The sequence below is a fragment of a genome, unplaced genomic scaffold, assembly GCF_019419815.1.
Source record: "Pyrus x bretschneideri cultivar Hongxiangsu unplaced genomic scaffold, Pyrus_bretschneideri_v1 Contig9, whole genome shotgun sequence".
Classification (NCBI taxonomy): Eukaryota; Viridiplantae; Streptophyta; class Magnoliopsida; order Rosales; family Rosaceae; genus Pyrus; species Pyrus x bretschneideri.
The window spans coordinates 2,877,643-2,900,434 of record NW_025999831.1 but is presented as its reverse complement, the minus strand read 5'-3'; the positions used below and the strand labels follow the sequence as shown (position 1 = coordinate 2,900,434).

At 37.3% G+C, this 22,792-nt stretch overlaps 3 protein-coding genes across 5 annotated transcripts; 2 read left to right on the top strand and 1 right to left on the bottom strand.

The window, feature by feature from the left end:
* The first annotated feature begins 1,309 nt into the window (after positions 1 to 1,309).
* LOC103940192 (ABC transporter G family member 22) lies at positions 1,310 to 8,333 on the top strand. The gene is made up of 11 exons (XM_009350274.3): positions 1,310 to 1,464; positions 2,078 to 2,456; positions 4,620 to 4,693; positions 5,345 to 5,580; positions 5,702 to 5,857; positions 6,026 to 6,209; positions 6,299 to 6,610; positions 6,691 to 6,978; positions 7,188 to 7,472; positions 7,560 to 7,667; positions 7,790 to 8,333. Exons 2-11 carry the CDS (start codon positions 2,078 to 2,080, stop codon positions 8,009 to 8,011), a joined length of 2,244 nt encoding a protein of 747 aa, XP_009348549.1. The 5' UTR covers positions 1,310 to 1,464; the 3' UTR covers positions 8,012 to 8,333.
* A 2,486-nt stretch (positions 8,334 to 10,819) lies between these two features.
* LOC103940205 (prolycopene isomerase, chloroplastic) lies at positions 10,820 to 16,363 on the bottom strand. Its single transcript, XM_009350291.3, has 13 exons — positions 15,436 to 16,363; positions 14,347 to 14,553; positions 14,137 to 14,236; positions 13,710 to 13,792; positions 13,523 to 13,579; positions 13,300 to 13,452; positions 13,114 to 13,192; positions 12,853 to 13,001; positions 12,609 to 12,743; positions 12,378 to 12,491; positions 11,872 to 11,982; positions 11,668 to 11,776; positions 10,820 to 11,252 (listed from the first exon to the last, which is right to left on the bottom strand). The coding sequence occupies exons 1-13, from the start codon at positions 16,141 to 16,143 to the stop codon at positions 11,179 to 11,181; spliced, it is 2,079 nt and encodes a 692-aa protein (XP_009348566.2). The 5' UTR covers positions 16,144 to 16,363; the 3' UTR covers positions 10,820 to 11,178.
* Positions 16,364 to 16,584: 221 nt separating this feature from the next.
* On the top strand, positions 16,585 to 21,458 carry LOC103940216 (probable sucrose-phosphatase 2). Of its 3 annotated transcripts, none has more exons than XM_009350297.3 (9): positions 16,587 to 16,907; positions 17,377 to 17,465; positions 17,551 to 17,850; positions 18,009 to 18,110; positions 18,265 to 18,459; positions 18,565 to 18,855; positions 20,395 to 20,581; positions 20,925 to 20,971; positions 21,054 to 21,458. In XM_009350297.3, the coding sequence occupies exons 1-9, from the start codon at positions 16,652 to 16,654 to the stop codon at positions 21,147 to 21,149; spliced, it is 1,563 nt and encodes a 520-aa protein (XP_009348572.2). In that variant the 5' UTR covers positions 16,587 to 16,651; the 3' UTR covers positions 21,150 to 21,458. The 3 variants fall into 3 exon arrangements, with proteins under 3 accessions (XP_048432321.1, XP_009348572.2, XP_018501224.2); XM_018645708.2 differs by having other exon boundaries at positions 16,775 to 16,907; positions 17,382 to 17,465; XM_048576364.1 differs by lacking the exon at positions 21,054 to 21,458 and having other exon boundaries at positions 16,585 to 16,907; positions 20,824 to 20,949.
* Positions 21,459 to 22,792: the final 1,334 nt, after the last annotated feature.

Sequence of the window (22,792 nt, the reverse complement as noted above, 5' to 3'; positions counted from 1 at the left end):
TGTCGAATTATACAATTTTCCCAAACACAAGACTATAAGACCAATGGTAATCTACGTAATTTATGAGCACTTTTTTTTAACCGTTAGATGTGACGAATTTATTCTATATTTAAGATATAAAAGGGTGACTACCACTAAATGTTAATATAAAGGTTGAGTTATATGCTTGCATTGCTCTATGGCAGCGATCCAATGGTCTGGAAAGAGTGTATAGTTTCCCTCTTTCTTTTGTTTTCTTGATACAGCATGAATTTCTCTTTGCAAGTTAATGCGTATGCATGCCAAGGGATAAGATATAGCAATCTGTATTATTATTTCTTACTCCGTTTAGCTTTTCGTTCATATGTCTTTCTTTTTTCTTTTTTTCTTTTGTCAAAAACTTTCGTATAAGTCAAAAACAGTGTCTAAAAAAATTGAAAGTATCCTTTCAAAGTTGATTGGTAAAAAATTGTGGAAAGTCGGCCAATTACAATGGAAATTTTAAATCTGAACTTACAAGTTTAAGTTGTTTTACGTAAATAAGTGAAAAATTTTAAATTTGATTATTGATGATATTTATGTAGATAATATAGCATATATTAAAAAAAAAAAACTCAACATGTTATATTAGTGACTGAACAATGTTATAAAAGTTCAAGAGAATAATTGAATAAAATTAAAGTTTAGAGAAGAAATTAGCAGCTCTTAACAAATCGGGAGAAGAAGAAAAATCGATGACTACCTCAACAATTTTTCAACAATGTATGAGCATATGTTCTAAAATTAATTATATTTGTATATATATTGAGAAGGAAAAAGGTGAGCCGTTTGTGAGCAAAATACCAAAAAGAATTTGGTGCCCTCTTTAAAGGGTAACCTGAGACCAAACCAAGACCTCATGTTGCGCAGACATGCAGGCCCTCCAAACGAAGGAAACAAAATTCATGGTCTCTTTCTGCATTTGGGTTACTTGAGAAGGCGGCACATCATCCATCCTAAAGAGGTTAAACATCATCAATGTCAGAAGTTTCCCATTTGATCACTCACAGTAATGTTAGCAATTGAACAAAATCTGCAGATTCAAATTCAATTCCACGAAAAAACAGCTCCACAAAATCGTCCTAACACGTGTACGACAATGATGCAGGGATGGACTCACTCAACAACTTCAGATTTTGATTGATTGATTGATTGATATTATTGGTCCATCCATTTATCATATCTCATAATATTTTATATGTTCGAGTCAAGTTAACATCAATATTATGGAATTACGTGTTTGATAAATAATAACCCAGGTCAGGGGTACTTTGGTAATTCCAATTCCCTCTCCGATTGCATTTTGCTCTATTTATAAGAAGGGGGTGGGGGCGAACCCGGATCATGTTCTCATAACTCCAGAGACCAAAGGGGATCTCTCCTTGTAGCTAGTAGTCTTCTTCTACTCTCAGCTCATTCCTTTTCTGTCAAATAATTGAGAATAAGGTATGGAGCGATTACTTACCTGCATTTGCATGTTTTTCGTTCGATGTTCATTTGGACTTACAAAATCTCAAATTGACAAAAAATAACGGTTAAATTACTACCATGTTAAGTATATTACGATGCAAAATGAACCCAACCATATATCTTTTGATCTAGTGTTTCATTGCATTTTGATTTTAAACTTACATAAGTAAACTATGATGCTGGCAAACTTATTTTCTTCTAAATCTAGATATTTAATTTGTTTATATACATACTAAGGACATATATAGAAGATCAATTTATGATTAGGTTTCTGTATATGAACCATGCACCCCTACTTTTCCCTCTCCTCTCCATTTATCTAGTGAAGCCCCAGAAAGTTTTCTCTCTTTAAACTTCCAACAAGACATCATAAATGCTCCTACCCTAAAGTTCCCATGAGGTAGATATACACCTACCTCATCAAAAAGTTTACAAAAAAATGGTGCTTCTGGTTTCCAAATTATAAACCCGTGTAATTTTATCATCACATTCACTCATTGAGTAAAGGTACATCTCGTTTTTGGTCAATTATATATCACCTGCATACACAAGAAATTAACTAAATTTGTACTTATTGTTTTGGTGAAAGATGGAGAAACCAAATTCATCTGGGTTGGCAAGGACCAAGTCCGAACAATTGGTGGAAACTATAGCATCGGCGTTCAAGTCACCTCCGTCAGGCGATGCCACTTCAACTGTTGAAGGCGGATCAACCCTATCGAGGAAGTCAAGCCGGCGCATGATGGGGGCGTCACCGGGGCGTGGTAGTGGCAGTGCTGGAAAAAACACACACATTAGGAAGTCTAGGAGCGCCCAAATGAGGCTGGACCTCGATGAGATCGGCAGCGGCGCTGCCTTGAGCCGCGCCTCTAGCGCCAGCTTAGGGTTTTCATTCTCCTTCACCGGTTTCACTGTGCCCGCTGAGGATATCGCCGACTCAAAGCCTTTCAGCGACGATGATGATTTACGTAAATACTTAACACTACAGTAAATTTCATGCAAGTGCTTAGTAATTTTCACACACAATAAAAAAAATAAAAAATAAAAAAAGGTCTCAACAATCAATTAATATAGTCCATGCTCTTCACCCACATGCATATATCGATTAAAAATACTACAAGTTGAGGAAAATTTACAAATTAGTTATTTACTTTTGATCTGTGTGCGGTGTGCATATGTATTATGTATTCACATGTTTTTGCATTTAATATTTTTTTGGCTATGTTTGTTATTTTTATTTTGTAAATTTATGGTGCATGTTACTCTCCACTCTCCTAACCTTTATTTCCCAACATGTGACTCCACTCAATAAAAAATTTAATTCAATATTAATTTCCGGGTTTTATATATAATATTTTCGATTTGAATAAAGTATAATATAAGTTGAATATAGATGTATAAATAATGTTATTATTAACAATTCAAACGATTATTCTGAAATCTTTTGTGTAAACATAAGTAAGGAATTTCACTTAATAGAATATAGGACAATTTTTTTTAATTACCATTTACAACTTCCGATAAATGCAATATCTGTTTTGACATTTGGGTCATTTTACAAAGTGTTAAGCTAGCTAAATGAAGAGGATGGTGTCTGAGATTGATTGGTGAGTCCTAGCTAACTAGGATAGAGAAACTATCTAAAAGCAACTCTAATGATACATAACATTGAGTGATATAAAAATATAAGACACAAAAATCCACATGGCACGTAGCATTGAAACACCAAAAGTGAGCTTTTGATTGGGGCGTTCACTTGGTAGCTAGAGAGAAAGAGGCCACGGAGGCAGCTTGTGAACAGTGCTTTACAATGAATTGGAAATGTGAATTAGTTAGCGCCACTGCTCCCAGAAAATAGGAAAACTTTGTCTTCCTCCCACACACTGATTAAGAAATCTTGCCTACAAAAACAAAGGGCAATTTTCATTTTCTTACTTTTGAAATTCTCACTTTGTTACTCTTAATTATTTTCATGTCTAAAGTAACGTCTTTTTTCTTCTTAAAATCATACATATGTTAGTCTAGCAGTTAAGTCATCTGTTAAATGATGATGTGGTGCATGACTAGACATTGACTGTGTAGAAATGTGACCTTGTGGGCCCCACGTGGACATATAAAACAATTGAAAAAAATTAGAACTTTTTTTTTTTTTTTTTTTTTTACAAAGTGAGAATTACCGAAAAAATTGAAGAAGAATACATTAATTCAATTTAACATTTTACATGAAACTGTTTCCTTTAGAATTACATAAAATTAAGTATTAAGTCTTGTTTTGTTCAAAACAAAAAGTATTAAGTCTTGTATTGTTTGTGTAACTATATTTTCCAATTTTTCCTTGTTTTACTTCTCTTTGAAACGTTAGGATTGGATTGAATTGAGAATCGACTTCATGTTTTTTACTAGAACAAAAACTAGTCATATGTGGGTCCCAAATATTGGTGAAATGAGACTAATCTTATACCTAAATAAGACTTTTGTTCTAAAGAAGATGCTGAACACTAAAATATTAAATTTAACATTAAGTTATAGTTTAATAGAAAATATACTTATATATTATTGTTAAAAACAAAAAAAACAAGGATAAGATAGATATATTTTTTTAACTCATTATTATTAATGAAAAGGAAAAGGGTTCGAAAAAGTTAAGTGCAAACCGAACTAGATTATGAAGGCCTTCAAACTCTGCATAAAAATTTTTCTAGCTGTAATTTGTGCCTCTTTCCAAACACAGGTTCATCATCTAAGGAAGAAATGATTATTGCATTCATAAAATCAAGCATTATAAAATGTTGATACTACTCAAAAAAGAGTAATGTTAGGGAGAGTAAATTTTTAGACAAAATTTTGTAAACTAAATGATATATAAGTTGATGATTGAATTATTACTTATGCATTGAGAAACGTGATCATTCATTTTGGTGACACATCATTTAGTTTGCAAATTTTGTCAACAAATTTAGTCTCCCTAACATTAACCCTCATAAAATCATCTAAACAATGTTTATTGCTTGTGGCACAAGTAAGCACTGTTTTTTACACTTTAGTATTCAGCTGCTACCAGTGAAATAATGCTAATTAATAACCAAAAAAAAAAAAAAAAAAAAACCCTTATTATTCAATGTGTATTGCAGGAGAAGACCTTGAAGCTGGCGTCACCAGGAAGCCAAAATTCCAAACAGAACCCACACTGCCATTATATCTCAAGGTTTTTCTTCCTTTCAAGTATTTACGTACAAGTTACAAGCTTACGAGTTGCTATGTTTTCCATGTATGCTTTTCTTCTCCCTTTTTCTCCCAAAACCCTTGCAATATTTGCAAACTGCATCTGCCGGTGTACGATTCAAAAACCTGTTCGTGTTCAACCTTAGCGTCGAAGAGAAATTGATGTGATACTTACTGTATTTGGGCAGGCAAGGATGGAGATTGATCATCTAGCTAAACACATCAAAGGGCGGTCCATAGAACATGGCTAGCATTATATTAGTATGGTCAGGTTCAGTTTTGTACAGAAATTCATTACAAGTCTTGCCCCTTGTTTCCAACCCAAAAAAGGTGCTACATATTCATCATATAACTAAATCACATAATCTACTTTTATCTAGGGTTCTAGAACTAAGGCGAATCGCGGGTTTTACACCCTTCAAAAACTAGTTTAGAAATCGGCATTGATTAGGATTTAGGGACACCAAAAGCATCAAAGGAAAGAAGGGTATGGACAGTCTGTTTGTTAGCGTTCTGGAAAAGGAATTAATTCCTTATCTTTCGACTTGGTAATAAATTCGAATCATTAATATAAGTAACTAGTTAGGAATCCTAGTAATGAAGGCTAAATCTTGCTGTTGTTTATTTATCTCAGTTCACAGATGTGACATACAAGGTCATTTTCAAAGGAATGAGGACAGCTGAAGAGAAGGATATCTTGAATGGGATTACTGGTTCGGTTAACCCCGGTGAAGTTTTGGCCCTGATGGGACCATCAGGAAGTGGAAAAACCACACTCCTTAATCTTCTTGGGGGCAGGGGAAGCCAAACCAATGTTGGCGGTTCAATTACCTACAACGATCAGACATATTCCAAGCACCTAAAGAGCAAGTATGAATCTGGAACCAAAATTTTTCACCTTGATAATACTGAGTAAAATGTATAGGAGAAACAGAAACTATGTGGATAGGTGTTATAATGATCATGCATAATGACATGAAACATATGGCAGGATAGGGTTCGTGACTCAGGACGACGTTCTATTTCCTCACCTTACAGTGAAAGAGACATTGACATATGCAGCCCTCCTACGACTGCCAAAGAAATTGATGAAAGACCAGAAGGAAAAACGAGCGATAGAACTCATCTATGAGCTAGGCTTAGAGAGGTAAGTTCTCCTTCTACCGGTTTCTGTTGGATTTTGGGATTCCTTTGGGTATTGTCATCAATGGAATACCTGAATGATAGATATAGATATGACGAAGACTATTTTAGGAACTACCGATTTTGTTAGTAGATTAAAAATCCAACCTGCAAAAATTCTTGATATGCACAGGTGTCAAGACACTATGATCGGTGGCTCCTTTGTCCGTGGGGTATCGGGTGGAGAGAGGAAGAGAGTTTGCATTGGCAATGAGATCCTAATCAACCCTTCCCTTCTGTTTCTGGATGAACCAACTTCCGGCTTGGATTCTACAACTGCATTGCGAATCGTTCAGATGTTACAAGACATAGCAGAGGTATGCAATTAGAATAGACATTCACAGACGCCAATGGTGTACTAGTAATATGAACACAAAGAAAAAAGTGAACTTTATTTGTATTGCAGGCTGGCAAGACTGTGGTGACAACAATCCACCAGCCATCAAGTCGACTCTTCCACAAATTTGACAAGTTGATCCTTCTCGGGAAGGGAAGCTTGCTCTACTTTGGAAAAGCATCAGAAGCAATGGTGTATTTCTCATCCATAGGATGTTCTCCACTTATTTCCATGAACCCGGCAGAGTTCTTGCTAGACCTTGCAAATGGAAATTTAAACGATGTTTCTGTACCATCCGAATTAGAGGATAAAGTGCAAATGGGAAATTCAGAAGCAGCTGATACGAGAAATGGAAAGCCATCTCCAGCAGTTGTGCAAGAGGTAAATCTTACGAGACACGAGTGATTTTTGTTAACAAGAGATGGAAAGTATACTTATATGGTGTTTCTATTTGGAAGCAGTATCTTGTGGAGTGCTACGAGACACGAGTTGCAGACAAGGAGAAGAAGAAGATTATGGTTCCCCTTCCCCTCGATGATGAACTGAAGTTGAAGATTTCATTTTCAAAGCGAGAATGGGGAGCAAGCTGGTGGGAGCAATTTTCTATCTTATTCTGTAGAGGAATTAAAGAAAGAAGGCACGACTACTTCAGCTGGTTGAGAATCACTCAAGTTATCTCCACCGCAATAATTTTGGGCTTGCTCTGGTGGCAGTCAGATGCCAACGATCCCAAAGGCCGGGAGGATCAGGTAAATTCTTCTCTTGTCAAATCAATAAAAGTTAACTGACCCGTTCAATAAGTAATGTTTTGATTGACCGTCGCACTGAAAACTCTCTCCCTTGATACTCAAACCATCCTCAATTTACATCAAAAGGAAACCACCACTTAACAGAAAGAAGGCCACTTCGTGGAGTATACAATCAGTTCTAAACGTACAAACTTAACCCTAAATTGCAGGCAGGGCTTCTTTTCTTCATGTCGGTCTTCTGGGGATTTTTACCCGTCTTCACAGCAATCTTCACATTTCCTCAAGAAAGAGCAATGCTGATGAAGGAACGATCGGCTGACATGTACAGATTAAGTGCATATTTTGTTTCTCGGACCACAAGTGACCTCCCACTTGATCTAATGCTACCAGTTCTGTTCCTCGTCGTTGTATATTTCATGGCTGGCTTAAGGTCGAGTGCTGAAGCCTTCTTCCTAAGCATGCTTACAGTTTTCCTCTGCATTGTGGCTGCGCAGGTATGCCTATTTTCAGCTACTAGTTGAGAATATTCTATGAATATTTGCACTACCATACGTAACTAATTACAAATGGATTTGAAATAGGGACTCGGACTTGCTATAGGAGCTACGTTGATGGACCTAAAGAAAGCCACAACTCTTGCTTCGGTAATTGTGATGACATTCATGCTTGCTGGAGGTTTCTTTGTGAAAGTAAGCACACAATCGTCTATTAAAAGCCTATATTTTGTCAACAAATGCATCAGTGAAAATTACAATTCATAAGATGGAAATTATTAAGAGTCTAACTCAACATGTTATTCAAAATGTTGTAGAAAGTTCCGGTGTTCATATCTTGGATTCGCTATTTGTCTTTCGACTACCACACATACAGGCTTCTTCTTAAGGTGCAGTACGAACACATCACACCGACCATTCACGGGTTAAGCACAGACTGCGGTTTAAGAGAAGTTGTTGCCCTTATAGCCATGGTGTTCGGATACCGGTTCTTGGCATACCTTTCTTTGCGGAGAATGAAGCTTCAAGGCGGGGCATAGAACTCAAGGAAGCCTACATCTTTTAAAAGCTATTGTCTAAAGCATGAGTTTCGATATTAACTGAGGAAAACCAGTGAGGTTCCACTGATCTGCAATGTATGCCTTCTCTGTTCTAAGAAGTTTGTTAAATTTATCTCATGCAAAATGTAAAAAATCAGATAGATTGGTTAGCTGGCTAATTGCCAAAACACCATATCGAGAGAGAGACTTTGGAGTTGTTTTTTTGGAATATGTAAACTCTAGGTAACAGTGGGATTCATATCAGAAACTGTACTTTGTATGTCAATTTTAATCGATGAAAACTCAGTATGATTTTACTTGACTCATGAATGAACTTTATTGAACTACCGGATATGTTTTGCGTTCAAAATGCTAAAGCTTTGTTTCTGCGAAACGATTAATTAAGTAGGTAACCAAGAACTTCAAACTAAATTAAATTACCTCAAGCTGTCACCCCATGTTAAACAAAATTAACCAAAGGTATTCCCCTGGTAGCATTTTATAATATGGTTTTGGCAAAGAACCCGTCTGAAAGCCTTTTTCCGATGGTCCGACCTTCATGAACACCAAAATAACATAAACAAAATCATCTTTCGACAAATATAAATACTATTATATTTGCGTCACGGGATGATCCCCGCGTGCAGAGGGAGGACTGGAAAGTTTGTGTAAAGCATATAGTTTGGAGTTGTCTTTTTAGGCATTCAGCGTCCTCTCCGCCGGCCTGCTTAGCGAGGAAGCCATCTTCCTTGGGGTCAGTGAGGACTAAGGAGGACAGGACAAGAGCTTCCACTCAAAGAGGAAACCCCAGCGGAAAGGTCAACTAAGAACTGGCACCTCTGCCCTGAAAAACTATGATGTTAGTAACATTGTCCCTGTAAACAAAGAATAGATACATTTCGCTAAGGACTCTGCAATTCCACCAACACCACCAACAGGGTGGTTAGTGCAACCAGAATGCTTATCACACGTAACCTGTCGAAAACATAAATGAGGAAACAAGAGGAAAAGCGCAAGATATGGCCCAAAAAAATGGATAACCCATCACGTAAGCTTTGAAATCACAGACAACAGGTTAGTGTTAGGAAACAGAAGTGCAATAAACCTCGCGACGAACGAACCCAAGCACAAGAAGAATAACAATCATCTAAAAATATCGTTTTATTTTTGATCTTTTCAAGTAACTGCATCAGATTCTATTTAGGACTGATATCTCAAAACTTTGAGGGTTTCAATATTGTCATCTGTATCAATGACACCAGTGCTGCAATCAATTGTTCTACCTCCCCACGGTGTTGCGATCAAAACTTGGACTCCAAGCTTCCTCTATTCCCCCTCCGTCATCCACAATCCCATAAGCGGTTGGAGCAAACACCTCGTGGGTTTCAGCAAGTAATTGCTCTGTGAAACTTGGACTCCAAGCTTCCTCTTGTACTGCTCCGTCGACAACAATTCCAGAAGCAGCAGGCGAAGGTACTTCTAGGGTTTCGGCCTCTGACATACTTGGAATCCAAGGTGGCTCGCCTACTGCTCCATGATAATATCATGAGTAGTGATCACATTCACATGTTGTGAATACGACCCTAATTTCTATGATCCCACTCCATCCTCTTTCTTGACCTTTTTCTTTTTGTTTGTGCAGCGCTTGCGCTGCTTCTCCGAATTCGAAGTCGACTCAGAAATGTGACAACCGGTCAACTCAGAAATGAGTCTTATGATCGTCAATAATTTTAGTAAAGGGTAAGTAGGTCAAACAACTGGAAGATTGAAATTACATGATTTTAAAATATTTAAGTCCATTTGTTCAACAACAGCAAGTGGCCAAGTGGTGAAGGCACGGATTGTGGTTCTCTAATAAAACAAAGAAAATGCAAGAGGTTCTAGGCTAGATGATTCGAGCTGATGAGTCTACTTGATTGTGGCCACGAATAGGGTGAAATTCTTCATAGCCTTTCCAGGTCTAGAAAGGATAGATAACCGTAACTTACCACCAATTGTCTCCTTTCTTTTTTCTTTTTTCTTTTTTTAATTTTATTTTAAGTGCATGTGTTTGAAAAAAAAAAAAATTAGTGCAATATGTGAGAAACTTGAAACTTACTGCTCATTTTGAAAACCACTGTGAATCTAGATGGAGTAAATTGTAATTAGCGCAATTTTTTTTTATTTACTTTTTTTTTTTTGAATTGTGGGGATGCAACACGAGGACTTCCCAGAATGTCATCCATCCTAGTATTACTCTTACCTAAACTCATTTAACTTCGGAATTCTGATGAGATCTAATGCATGTGAGTTATAGTGTTAATGAGTTAAATTGTTAAATGTTAGGAAGCTTTCCCCAAAACCCTTAAAATTAAGCTAACAATGGAGATTCTAAAGAAAAAAAAAATATAAATCGATCCACCTTCTGCCAACAAATTTTGCAATCTTGAGATAAAGTATCCCAAGAAAAATGGGAGTTCTTTTTATTTTTATTTTTTTCTTAAAAAGGGAACAATTGGTGGCAAACCATGGTTATCCATCCTTTCGGGGGGGTCGGGAAGACTTTCATCCGAAAAAAAATATCTTAAGCTCTTTCCCAACTAATGTGATCAAGTCTTCAAGGAAGCCTAGATCAATTAAAAGAGGATCGTACACGCATTTTCACTTGTCACACAACTCTCAATTTTTGACCGTTGGATTAAATGAATCGAAGAATATCAAGGGCCAAAAATTAACAAGGATATGTGAGAAGTAAAAATAGGTGTGTGAATAAAACTATCCTTAAATGAATGAGTTTCAAGTTAACTAATCTGGAACTTGCACTCTCCGTTCTAAGAAGTCGTAAAATTTATCAGCTAACAGACTTGGCAGGAAAGGATTATACTTCATACAGCACGGAGACCACTGTACAGTTTCTCTATAGCTCATGTATAAACTATATGACAGATACCGCGTACATACGCGTCTACCTGCTACACAAGAATGCTACTTACAAGCAAGATATCTACCCGCCATTCCAGCCAAATGACCACAATGATCTTATATTATCCCATCGAAAATCGCTGCTAAATAGTATGGATGATATATATCCCAACTGCTGTTAGAGCTACCGTGGTATGTGATAAAGAAGATAATGCATCTGCAGCCAAAATGCCAAGCTGCATTACATATTGTCCTGTATGAAGTCCTCACGCTAATGTCCTTAACCATCCGAGTAGTCGAAGGAGGGCAGCATCCAATACTGGGGACTTCTTCTCAAGCCCTGCCAAAGAAATAAAAAATTGAGGAAATGAAATAAATAAACCAACATAAAAGCTCTAAACAGTTCTACACATCAAATCAGCTATGGATTGCTGCATTTGAACTCCTTCTGTTCGCTCCTTAATCACCCGATGCTTTTTTTTGTTAATGAAAATATACTGTTACCCTTACCAATACTTTAATCCCACATCTTTTTACTCTAATTTCCTATGCTGTAAAAAGAAAAGACTGCCCATCAAGACCAAACTTGGCAGGCTTTTTTCTAGGGACGAGGAGAAGGTAGGAGGTGCCCATGATCTTTTGGTTCAGAAAGAGGAGCTGCCAGTGGCGCCTTTGTTCCATTAAACTTCTTTTCAAGAGTAAAATCAGATTACAAAAGCAACCCCAAAAGGGATTAAAAAACACTGAGAAAATACCAATATCAGCGGCTACTCGATGAGCACACATTACTCCTGAGAAGGATACGGCTATAACTCCTTGTCCCGGAAAGCAGCTATCACCAACACAGTAAAGACCATCTATGGCCTGCATTTTTATCATCGCATAGCACACCTAGTTTAGTATGCTTAAAATCAATGACTACTAGTAAAACATCCATTTGATATTGCAACTGAACTTACGGTTGTATTGAACGGCATTCCCAATAATCCCTTAGGAGTATTACGCGGTATTGGTCCGTAAGTACCCTTGTCACGAGCCAGGTATCGCCTGTGTGTCTTTGGTGTTCCCACCTGCCAAGATTGGAGAAGCTTTCAATGATCATATCAAATTGTGTAAACTAAAAGTTGTGGAATTCTAAGAATCCTAAGCATACCAAAGTATTCACCCACAGAAGGGAATATTTTGTGGAATCAGCTTAGTTAAGCTCATAGAAAGCAGGGAGCCTAAAAATTCAAATGCCCCTTAGGAGGAACATTTGTTAAGTTAAAGAAAATAAACATGCATTTAATAAATATATAAGTTCTAGGGAGAGAAGTGCTAAGCCCTCAAACATTTTTTTCTAATTTCCTCCCATCTTCTGCTCTGTCTCTCTCCTTTCCATGTCACAAGGATCACAACCTTAACACTATTTCAGATATCTCAACTGCGTGAGTATAGATTAGAAGTGAATAGGGTACAATATTACCTCCTTAAAAGCAATGGACGATTTGAGCCCTGGAAATAGTTTATTCTCTAATCTGTGAATGATTTCATCTGCTACAAGCTCCTTCTTTGCCTCATAGTCCTTTCGAGACAGTCCCTATAAAGAAATCTCCACCTCATTGGTTACTCAAGTTACAATTACAATGTAAAAGGAGGGGCTGGCTACAGAAAAAGTGGAGAAGGAATCAATGTAACTTTGACAACAAATGGTTACCTCCCAGTCCTCTATGGAAGAGGTTGTAAATATGTGAAGAATATGGCGTCCTTCTGGGGCCAATGATGAATCAAGAACAGTTGGAATGCTTAAAAATATACTTCCATAAGGTTCTTCTAACCTCGTCCAATCATCCTGAAAAACATGCAAGACAATGAAGAAAAATGAGCAAAAACATTCCTAGTTCAAAGCCCAAAAACGTTTCCTAGCAAATGATGGTACTGAAAAGGAAAAACAAAAGTACCTCAAGCACAAAATGGTGGCAATCTGTTTCTGGTGGCAAAACCTCAGCTTTCACCCCCATGTGAATGGAAAGAAAAGATGGGGCCTTAACATAAACTTTCTGAAAATCTTCCTCTTGTTTCGGGACCTGGTCTGCTTTTATCAGTTTTCCTAAAATAAAGTTGAAGGTGATTAGACTTCCTTTAAACGAGCTACATATAACAGTGCAACATTCGGCAGCAAACAACGATCATCCAATAAATTAACTGCTGGTCGCACTAACCAAAGGTATTCCATCTTGTAGCATTTGATATTATGGTTTTTGCAAAGAATTCCCTCCCGTCTGAAAGCCTTACTCCAACCTACACGCACACTGAAATAACATAAACAAAATTATCTTTGACAAATATAAATGAAGCAAAGAATAGATATCTTTGCATAACTAATCCAAGACTAAATTTGAACTCACCGCTCTGCCCTGATCAACTATGATGTTAGTAACATTGGCCTTGTAAAGTATCTCACTGCCCTGGTCTACCAGACCCTTTGCTAAGGACTTTGCAATTCCACCAACACCACCAACAGGGTAGTTAATCCCACCATAATGCCTATCACACATAACCTGTCGAAACCATAAATGACAAGAGGAAAATACACAAGGTAGTACCCAAAGAGCAACTTGAAAATCTTACCATGCTTGCATTGATCATTGGTGTTTGCAAAGCCTTGACTGTACTCACAATAAAACACTGGATACAAATGTAAAATTTTTTATGAGATGGAGTGGAAGGAAGACCATTCGTAGACCACCAAAGATGAATAAATTTACAAATGATATAAAATCGTAAATACGAATTTCAATAGGATCGAAAAACCCACCTCCGCATCTATGAAAGACAACAGCTGGGGGTCCTGAATGTATTTGCGAGCTATATCCCCCGCATTTTGAGGCAAATAGTAGGCTGCAATAGTTAGCCCATCACGTAAGCATTTGAAAACACAGATAACAAACCGAAGTCCTAGACTAAAAGTATCAATTTCTTTTTCTGTTCAAGTGACTGCATCAATAGATCTCATTAAATAACTGCAAGCATCGATCAATTAGGGATTCAAAATTTTCCCATTTTCAACTACTTTAACCAATAATTTAATCCTATGGACATAATAACTATAACGTTGCCCCGAAAAATATCCAAGGTAAAGCTGGAAAGACAAACCAAGGGCTAAATTATATCTTGCACAATGACTCGAATTTAGGTTTGAAAATTCATTGCAGTGAAGAAAATATACAAAAAAAAATGCTTACCAAGTGTCAAGCATTCAACAGGCTTTTGAAAGAACTGTCCAAAAAGGTAGATTGGCTCCTCAAGTGACTTCAGTTCCAATGAGTTCAAGGCATTGAAAATCTATACATATGTACACAATGTATTAGTGTCAGTTCGGAATTACACGTAAAAATATCCCAAAGGAACTCCCAGTCAACTTGAAAAGTAAATGAAAAAAGAAAAGAACAGACCTTCCAACATACACCATAGAATTTGAGAATCCCTTGCTTTTCATGGGGAAATTTATTAGTAAGTTCTGAAACAAATTCACTGTATTCTCTGTGCACTACGACAGAAAGATTATCAGGTAGATGGTAATGGACAGTAGTCGGATCAGGTATCACCGGCATCTCACAACCTACAGCTGCCAGTGCTTGGGTTATCAAATTTAGATTGCCCTGCCATATTACAAATTCAGTGATAATAGTTCATGAGAAAATATCAAAACTGACAAAATGCAGGCCTCACTGAACCATGACAGATGCAGGACAAATAAAAGTTCTTCAACCAATACAAAATGCCAGCAAGATGGAGTTCATGCTTAGAAAATCAGAACCGCATGCCATTACCAAAAGAAATAAAATGTAAAGTTATACCAAAATATACAACATACACGACAGTTAATTATCTTTTACATATTTGCAGACCACCTTGCTGTAAATTTAAACACTTTCAGTTAATGACTACTTTCCGATTCAGACATGTGTCTGCCCTTGGACAAATCCCTCCTTTTTTCCCCGGAGTCCTTAAGCTCTATATGTCACTTGTTAACTAACTGTAGCATGTCTATGGGAAATACTGTAATGAATGTCTGCTGTTACATTCCCATGCGTACAAGTTTCTACAAGGACACAACGCTCTTCGTGGTAGTAACTCCCAACCTCCAATAAGTTTCCACGAGTTCTTTTGATTAAGAAAAGAAATTCTTCAAACTTCTGCACAATTATTTCTGTCACAGATATCGAGCTACTTTCACAGAGAGTCAAAATCATAGCGCAAAGTAACTTTTCAATCAGTCAAGAAAGAGCCACTGATAACAATGTGTAATATACAATGAATTATTCGAAAGAGAGGACTAATCCTTTCTACTTTTAGTGATGTTTTTTTCCTTTCAGTAGGATAATAATTTTTTTACTTGTTTTACATGATTTATGACGGACAAGATTTTTGATATATGGAATAATCAAGTTATATTCGACCATTTTCAACTCAACTCATATAGCTATCAAGTAAACCGCAATGTATGCAACGAAAAATCAAAACTTTACACGAAAGCTGACCTTATCGCTGAACCCGAACATCACAGAAGATCCAACATCAAAAGTATAACCATCCCTCTCATAATACCCAGAGCTCCCACCAGGGATCACATACTTCTCCAAAACCAAAACCTTTGCACCCTTCACAGCCAATTGTGTTGCTGCAACCAACCCTCCAATTCCTGACCCTATAACAATGGCATCATAATTTTTCTTAGCGCCACCTTCCTCCCTTTCCACCTCTTTCTCCACACCCAATGTCGAACTAGACCTCACAACGAAACTAAAATTCCTCGAATTCGCCTCCTCCAACTCCAATTCCACTCTCCCATGCATGTGCCTACTAAAATCTGAACCCCCCAAATGACTCCCTTGAAACAATTTGCTTCTGCAAAACCCTAAATCCAATCCACTGAGCTTGCAATCATTAGTAAGTGAGCTTCTACCATGCCCAAAGGAGAGAACATTGAGTTTTCGGCTTCTGGGTCCGACTCTACCCAACTGCAAATTACATCCATGGCCAAAAGCTTGAGAACTCTGAGACCCCAATTGGACTCCGCAGAGGCTGACGCCATTTCCCTGAGAGCCATGCTGCTGAAAACTGTCATTTTGAACTCTGGGTTTTGAAGAACTTAACTTGGTGATGCAGTGGCGACTGGGAAACTGATAAATCTCCATGGAAGGAGAGAATCCAAGCTCAGGTATGGAAAGTGAGTGGGAAAAGCGCATTTTTTGTATTTGGTAGGGAAAGCTGTGGTGGGAGAGGTGGTGATATATGGAGCTTGTTTTGCTGGGTTTTGTAGGCTGAATTCAATTGGAATTGGGTTGTGATTCCACTTCAGGATTCCTGGAGAAGATGGGACAAAGGATTTTTACTATTGGTGAATGGGACAAAGTGGGTGGTTTGTTCATTTTGCGCTTTGTTGGCACATGGCCGTTAACAAGTTTAGAATTTGGTGAGTGACCTGTTTAAATATTTATTTTTAGGAAATACAATTATTTATTTATTTTTTAATTTTTAATACAACAATCTTACAGGATAATTGGGATAAGCCACGTAACGAACGAATCATAAAAAGGTATCAAACTCAGCACAAAAATTATACGTTTTGGTCATGCAAGTAAGTTCACTCGAGCATGGGAGCCTCCTGGGTAACAAAAGCAATCTTAGAAGAAGCGGAAGCCACTGAACTCTTGTTTTTCCTTTTGACCCCGCAGTGGTCTCCACACACATCACATGTCAACCTCCCCTCCGCAAGCTGCCACGTGTCCGAAGCACAAATGTAAGCTCTCTTTCTTCACAAAAGAGGCGCCAGGGAATTTGGATCCGATTCGCTTTCCGATATCTGCTTCGCTCGTTCGTTGTATGCATACCTTTCAATCACTCACTTCGGCATCTCACTCTCTCCTTCCCCCAATTCCTCGAAAACCTAATAATCCCAATCTTCGATTCCCAATCGCTTCGAATCGGACTTTTGCTCTCAAGTTTCCAGGTGATTTCTGCAATTCCCGCTAATTGTTTGTCGCAATTGTTGTTAATTCGTTGCGTTTAGTTTCAATTTGTGGCAATCTGTTTGGTTGCCGGGAAAATTGTGTAGGGAGTAAAGAAAACTTGAGCTTTCGAGGTTGTTATTCGTTTTGAATTTCTCAATTGTTGTTCATCGCAATCGTGTTGATTCATTGTGTTTAGGCTCATTTTCTGTCTGACTGTTTGGTTACCGGGAAAATAGCGTCGAAAATGAGAGAGAACGTGGAAATTGGAGTCTTTGTTAATAAAAGACTCAGATTGAACTTCCGAAATTTGTTGGCTGAAGAAATTAACAAAAAATATGCTTTTTTTTTTTTTTTTTTAATTTCAAACTTTGTATTTGATTGAGGGTCATCTTAACGAATTCGGATGTTTGGTTTTGGATTTGGAATGGTTTTTACAGATGTTTGTATCTCTTGTATATTATAATTCAGTGCAGGTTTGCGTTGGATATAGGATAGTCATGGATCGGCTCGAAGCTCCTGCCCGGCTAATGATAGTTTCAGATCTTGATCATACAATGGTACGTTCTGTAACTTGTTTTGTCATTGTGGTTTTGCTTCGTTCCCTTTCTGCAGCGATTTTAGTGGTGAATGCTTCAATTGCAGGTTGATCATCATGACACTGAGAACCTTTCCCTGCTCAGATTCAATTCCCTGTGGGAAGCGAATTACCGTCACGATTCTCTGCTGGTTTTTTCAACTGGAAGGTCACCGACACTGTACAAAGAATTGAGAAAAGAGAAACCCATGTTAACTCCCGATATAACAATAATGTCTGTAGGAACCGAGATAACATATGGTAACACAATGGTTCCTGATGATGGCTGGGTTGAGGTTCTGAATCAAAAATGGGATAGGAACATAGTCAAAGAGGAAGCCAGCAAATTTTCTGAACTTAAACTTCAGGTATATTATATATGTTACTGGCGTTGATTAGTGTCTCTCGTGGTGTCATGCCATGAATTCTGTTATAGACATGCATTGGAATAAACTGAAGTGAAATTCAAATAAGAAACTAGTTGTATATGAACTTTCTGAAGTATTAAACTTTATGCGGAATTCAGGCAGAAACAGAGCAACGGCCACACAAGGTTAGCTTTTATGTTGAGAAGGCCAAGGCTCAGGAAGTGACAAAGGCTCTTTCAGCAGTTTTTGAAAAGCGTGGGGTAAGATATAAATCTTAGACAGCAATTTTCATTTATACTGCAGACCTGCGTTGAATCTTAGTTTTTGTAAAGTGTTAAAGGTTATTACTTTCAGAGTACCATAGGTATTGTTGCTTTTGTTATTGACCTAAGTTGTTGCTTTATCTTTGGTAAGTTGGATGTGAAGATAATCTATAGTGGAGGAATGGATTTGGATATATTACCACAAGGTGCTGGCAAAGGACAAGCTCTTGCATATTTGCTTAAGAAATTTAAGAGTGAGGGAAGGCCACCTGTTAACACTCTTGTTTGTGGTGACTCTGGAAATGATGCTGAGCTTTTTAGCATTCCAGAAGTATATGGTGTCATGGTTTGTAGCTCAATTTGTTTCTCTTCATATTTAAGCACTATTTTCTTACAGTGAAATGTGTTTTCCTCGTTAATCGGTTTTATTTTGTTATTTATGATCATACAGGTTAGCAATGCCCAAGAAGAATTGTTGCAGTGGCATGCCGAAAATGCTAAGGGTAACACAAGGATTATTCATGCAACAGAGAGATGTGCAGCTGGAATCATACAAGCCATTGGCCACTTTAAGCTAGGTCCGAGTTTGCCCCCAAGAGATATTGCAGATTTTTCTGACTATAAACTGGAGAATCCAAATCCTGGTCACGAACTAGTAAAGTTTTTCTTGTTCTATGAGAAATGGAGACGCGCAGAAGTTGAGAATTCAGAGATCTATTTGGCAAGTTTGAAAGCAGATTGTGTATGTTTATATCTTCCTTTCTCCTAAATACTGAGTTTTAGGAGATTACACCATCTTATATTTATTGCATAAATTTATGCTGTCAGAAGATATTATCATCGTTTCCATTTCAGATTTGAACATCTTTTGAAATACTTCAAAAATTTTCTAGTTCAATTTGTAGTTAACAGATTACATGAGTTCTGGTTCTTTTCGTAAATTGTGTAGAAAGAAAAAGTAAGTCACTTCTCATTTTGGATATGGCCTACAGGTTAGTAACTTAGAATTCATATTTTTTTCCCTTCCTATTCTTTTTTTTTGGTACAGAGGAGGGCAAAGCCCAGCAAGCAAAACAAAAAAGCTAGGCAAGAACAGCCCTAGGAAGGGCCCTGCCAATAGAATCAGAAACTAGAAAATTAGTAGCAGTGGTAGGAGGAGAAGCAAAAACATGAAGGCCAAGGGATAACCCATGACCCAAGTCAGCCATGTGATCAGCTGAGGCATTCTTTTCTCTATAGATATGAGTGACTTCACATCTCCAATTTTTTTTTTTGATGGCTTCTTTGCGGTCAATAATGAGATTGTAGAGCGGGTGCGAAACCAAAATAGGATTTTGGATCAAAGTAACAGCATCCCAAGAATCACATCCCTGCAACCCTCATCCCAAGCTATAGAAAGGCCCATGAAAACACCCCAAAGCTCAGCTTCCATGATGGTTCCTCTACCCAAATTAGCAGCAAATCCCTTAATCCATTCCCCTTCAGAATTACAAATCAAACCTCCAGCACTTATGTGGCTAAATGGCTCTTTACAACTCCCATCTGTATTGGTTTTATATCTACCAATTGGCGGGCAGATCCAATGGATTGAGATGATTTGTGTAGGAGGCTTTTTCAACTACATAATAAATCTATGACTCAAGCCCAGTTTGTAACACTTATTTATATACAAATAAAACTTGGTCGTGTTGTGATCAGACAAAGCAGTGGAGGTGAGTGTGTATGATGCCATATTACATGAGAGGTGAAGTTTTGGGGATCTTTTGACGTTGACAGTGCGTGCTTCATGTTTATCACTATTGTCATTTTGGTATTTTGTTCTCTAAGACATCAAAATATGTGAAGATAGTGAACAGAAAAAATGAAATTACCTGTCTACAACATCTGCATGCCAGAGTGTGAACTTGCTCAATTTTCTTATATGTATGTTTGCATTGTCCAATTACAACATCTTTGTAAATAGAAATCATTCCTTTGAAATTATTATTGAACCCATAAAATTGTTTGTTAAATTATTATTAAACTCGTAAAATTGTTTAGTGACAACATTTGGTTCCAATTGACGGAAAAAAAAAAGACTGTCGAAACATTATTTTTCTGGTTTAATTTTGGGTTAAATCCTTGGATTGAGTAAACTTCTTCTGTGTACTTTTGTAAAAATAAACAGACCTTGGATATTTTGGTATTTAATTATTTCATATCATGTGTTGCCCTTTTGCATCACCTTAATTGTGTTCGTCTCATCAGCTGCTAACCTTTAATTATGTTTTCTTTGGGTCAGTCTCCATCCGGTACATTTGTCCATCCTTCTGGAGTTGAGCACTCTCTTTCTGACAGCATAAATGGTCTGAGAAACTGCTACGGAGACAAACAGGGAAAACAATTTCGGGTTTGGGTGGATGGGGTATTAGCTACACATGTTGGTTCAAACACATGGCTAGTGAAGTTCGATAAGTGGGAATTATCTGGTTAGACGCTCCCCCCCCCCCCCCCCCTTTCTCTCTTCTCCTTCTATTTAAGCAATCCAACATGTTTATACTATTTGATAAATATATGTTTAAAATTTAACAACATTAATATTTCTGAGAGACGGCTTTGTGGAATATGCTGCATGCGATATCTTACTCATATCCAGCATTTGACGATTTTAATGAAAATAAAATTGCATCCTTTTTCTGGACAAACATGACAATCATGGTCATTGACGTAGGAAAAAGTTGTATATATTTTAGACACATCATGACTATCTAAGTTGTAGCACCATATACGCGCAACTTGCTGCTGCTCTGTTGACTCTCCTCCTCATTGCAGGTGAAGAACGTTGTGCAACAAAGGGAACAGCTGTTATAAGTTCAAAGGTGAGATATGAGATTGTGATTGGTTTATGTCCTCCAGCACTCCCGCCTTAACATTTTCTAAGATCAGATTATCGGGTTTCAGGGTTCCGGTGTGTCAGTTGGTTTCACTTGGATTCGAGTGCACCAGACGTGGTACAAAGGATACGAAGCAAAAGATGATTCAACGTGGTTCTTCTAAATTGTGATTGCAGGTTCATTTCAAAGATCTACAGCGCCCTGAAACTTCCTCTGTGAAAATAATTGCGTATGTTAAATATTCAAGTTTTCGGAAGTCACGTAATCATCAACTACACGGACATGGTTACGAGATGATTAATTCAGTTAAAAAGAAATAACAGTAAGGCTGGTATTCATAGTCTAACGGCTTCCTTCGACATAAACGTTTCATAAACTTGAACAGATGACACAGAAGAATGACAATGATGTCAATGAATACTTACCCTTAATAATGTAAATTTGGTATTTTACGTAAAATTTACATATGCTATCATGTCTCCTAATTTCATAAATTGTAGCGATTTTGACAGTTCTTGTTTAACTGTACGCACCTCAAACTCAGAGGCTAAAGGAGTGTTCAAATCGTGAGGGACATGGCAAGCAAGCTTTCAGTTTTGTATTGGTCTTTAGAAGAAAAACCCATGAATTCGAGTTATAGATGGTAGCCCATAGTTGAGTTGGGTCTACTGGGCTGCATCCTTTAGGGAAGTGTGAGTGGGAGCCCTTCATGAACGTGTAGAAATGGTGTTTCAGATGAAAAAAAAAATACTAAAGAGATTATTTTTTTAAGATCATATTTTGTAAATTATATGATGTGTCAGTTGATTGTTGAATTATATTTTTAATGATTTACAGAAGAATCCAACAATCATCCGTCATATCATGTGATCTACAAAATACAGTAGTTTCTCTAGCATTACCCTTACGAAAATAACCACTCATGCAATGGTGGTGATGAGTTATTTAATATTCGTAATGAACTCTCTTTTTTTGGTCAAAATTTAAGAAGAAATCTTTATGAATACATGACGTTGTAAACTCCAACTAATTTTGGTTGATAATTTTTTATTGGTAAATAAAATAATGCTGCACCAAAGCAGCAATAACCCACACTAACTATTTATGGGGATATTCCATTCTCGTAAATAGACCATTAGCAGCGAAATGGGTGATTCTTAAGGAACTCAACTGAAGTCTAATAGTGAACTTAATTGAGTTGAGAGCCACCATATCGGATTGACACAAATTCTTGAATCTACGGTTGTTCTGTTCTCCATACATAATACATGGTAGCAATAAGACATAACTTCAACACTATCAACGATAGAGATTTTTCCTTCCACCGGCTAGCATGCCACACAACAAAAAAAAAGGCCAAAGGAGCCTTAGCCACAGGACACTGCACTTGAACAACACCGAAGACCAAATAGCTAAAAAGACACTCAAAGAAAAGGTAGCATTGAGACTCCATAGCACTAGAGTAGAGGACACAAGTGACATGAGCCGATGAAGCAAATGTCAAAATCCTATTCATAGTACAAAGCTTGCATTTAATGGCCAACCAAAGAATGAAACACATATTGAGAATATTTTGATTATACCGTACAAGTTTTGACCAACCTGCATTAGGCTTAGATTGCCAAAACCTATCCCAAACGGAAGCGGCAGAGTAGATGTTAGATGATGGAGTCCATTATCATATCATCCAAGTTAGTATTTGGAACAATCTTAGACGTTGAGATTTGACTTTCCAACAACTTTTGAGAAGAATTGTGAGGTCGACACCAATTAAAACCATTCAGAATATTGCAAATCAAAGCAGTT

Coding starts and splice junctions, on each gene's coding strand:
- LOC103940192 (XM_009350274.3), top strand. CDS start 2,078: ATGGAGAAACCAAATTCATCTGGGTTGGCAAGGACCAAGTCCGAACAA. Junction 4,694..5,344: donor CACTGCCATTATATCTCAAG/GTTTTTCTTCCT, acceptor TATTTATCTCAG/TTCACAGATGTGACATACAA. Junction 5,581..5,701: donor TCCAAGCACCTAAAGAGCAA/GTATGAATCTGG, acceptor AACATATGGCAG/GATAGGGTTCGTGACTCAGG.
- LOC103940205 (XM_009350291.3), bottom strand. CDS start 16,143: ATGCGCTTTTCCCACTCACTTTCCATACCTGAGCTTGGATTCTCTCCT. Junction 13,580..13,709: donor TGTCTTTCATAGATGCGGAG/GTGGGTTTTTCG, acceptor ATTTGTATCCAG/TGTTTTATTGTGAGTACAGT. Junction 13,193..13,299: donor TAGTTGATCAGGGCAGAGCG/GTGAGTTCAAAT, acceptor GTGTGCGTGTAG/GTTGGAGTAAGGCTTTCAGA.
- LOC103940216 (XM_009350297.3), top strand. CDS start 16,652: ATGTCAACCTCCCCTCCGCAAGCTGCCACGTGTCCGAAGCACAAATGT. Junction 18,111..18,264: donor CAGTTTTTGAAAAGCGTGGG/GTAAGATATAAA, acceptor ATCTTTGGTAAG/TTGGATGTGAAGATAATCTA. Junction 20,972..21,053: donor CAGCTGTTATAAGTTCAAAG/GTGAGATATGAG, acceptor ATCGGGTTTCAG/GGTTCCGGTGTGTCAGTTGG.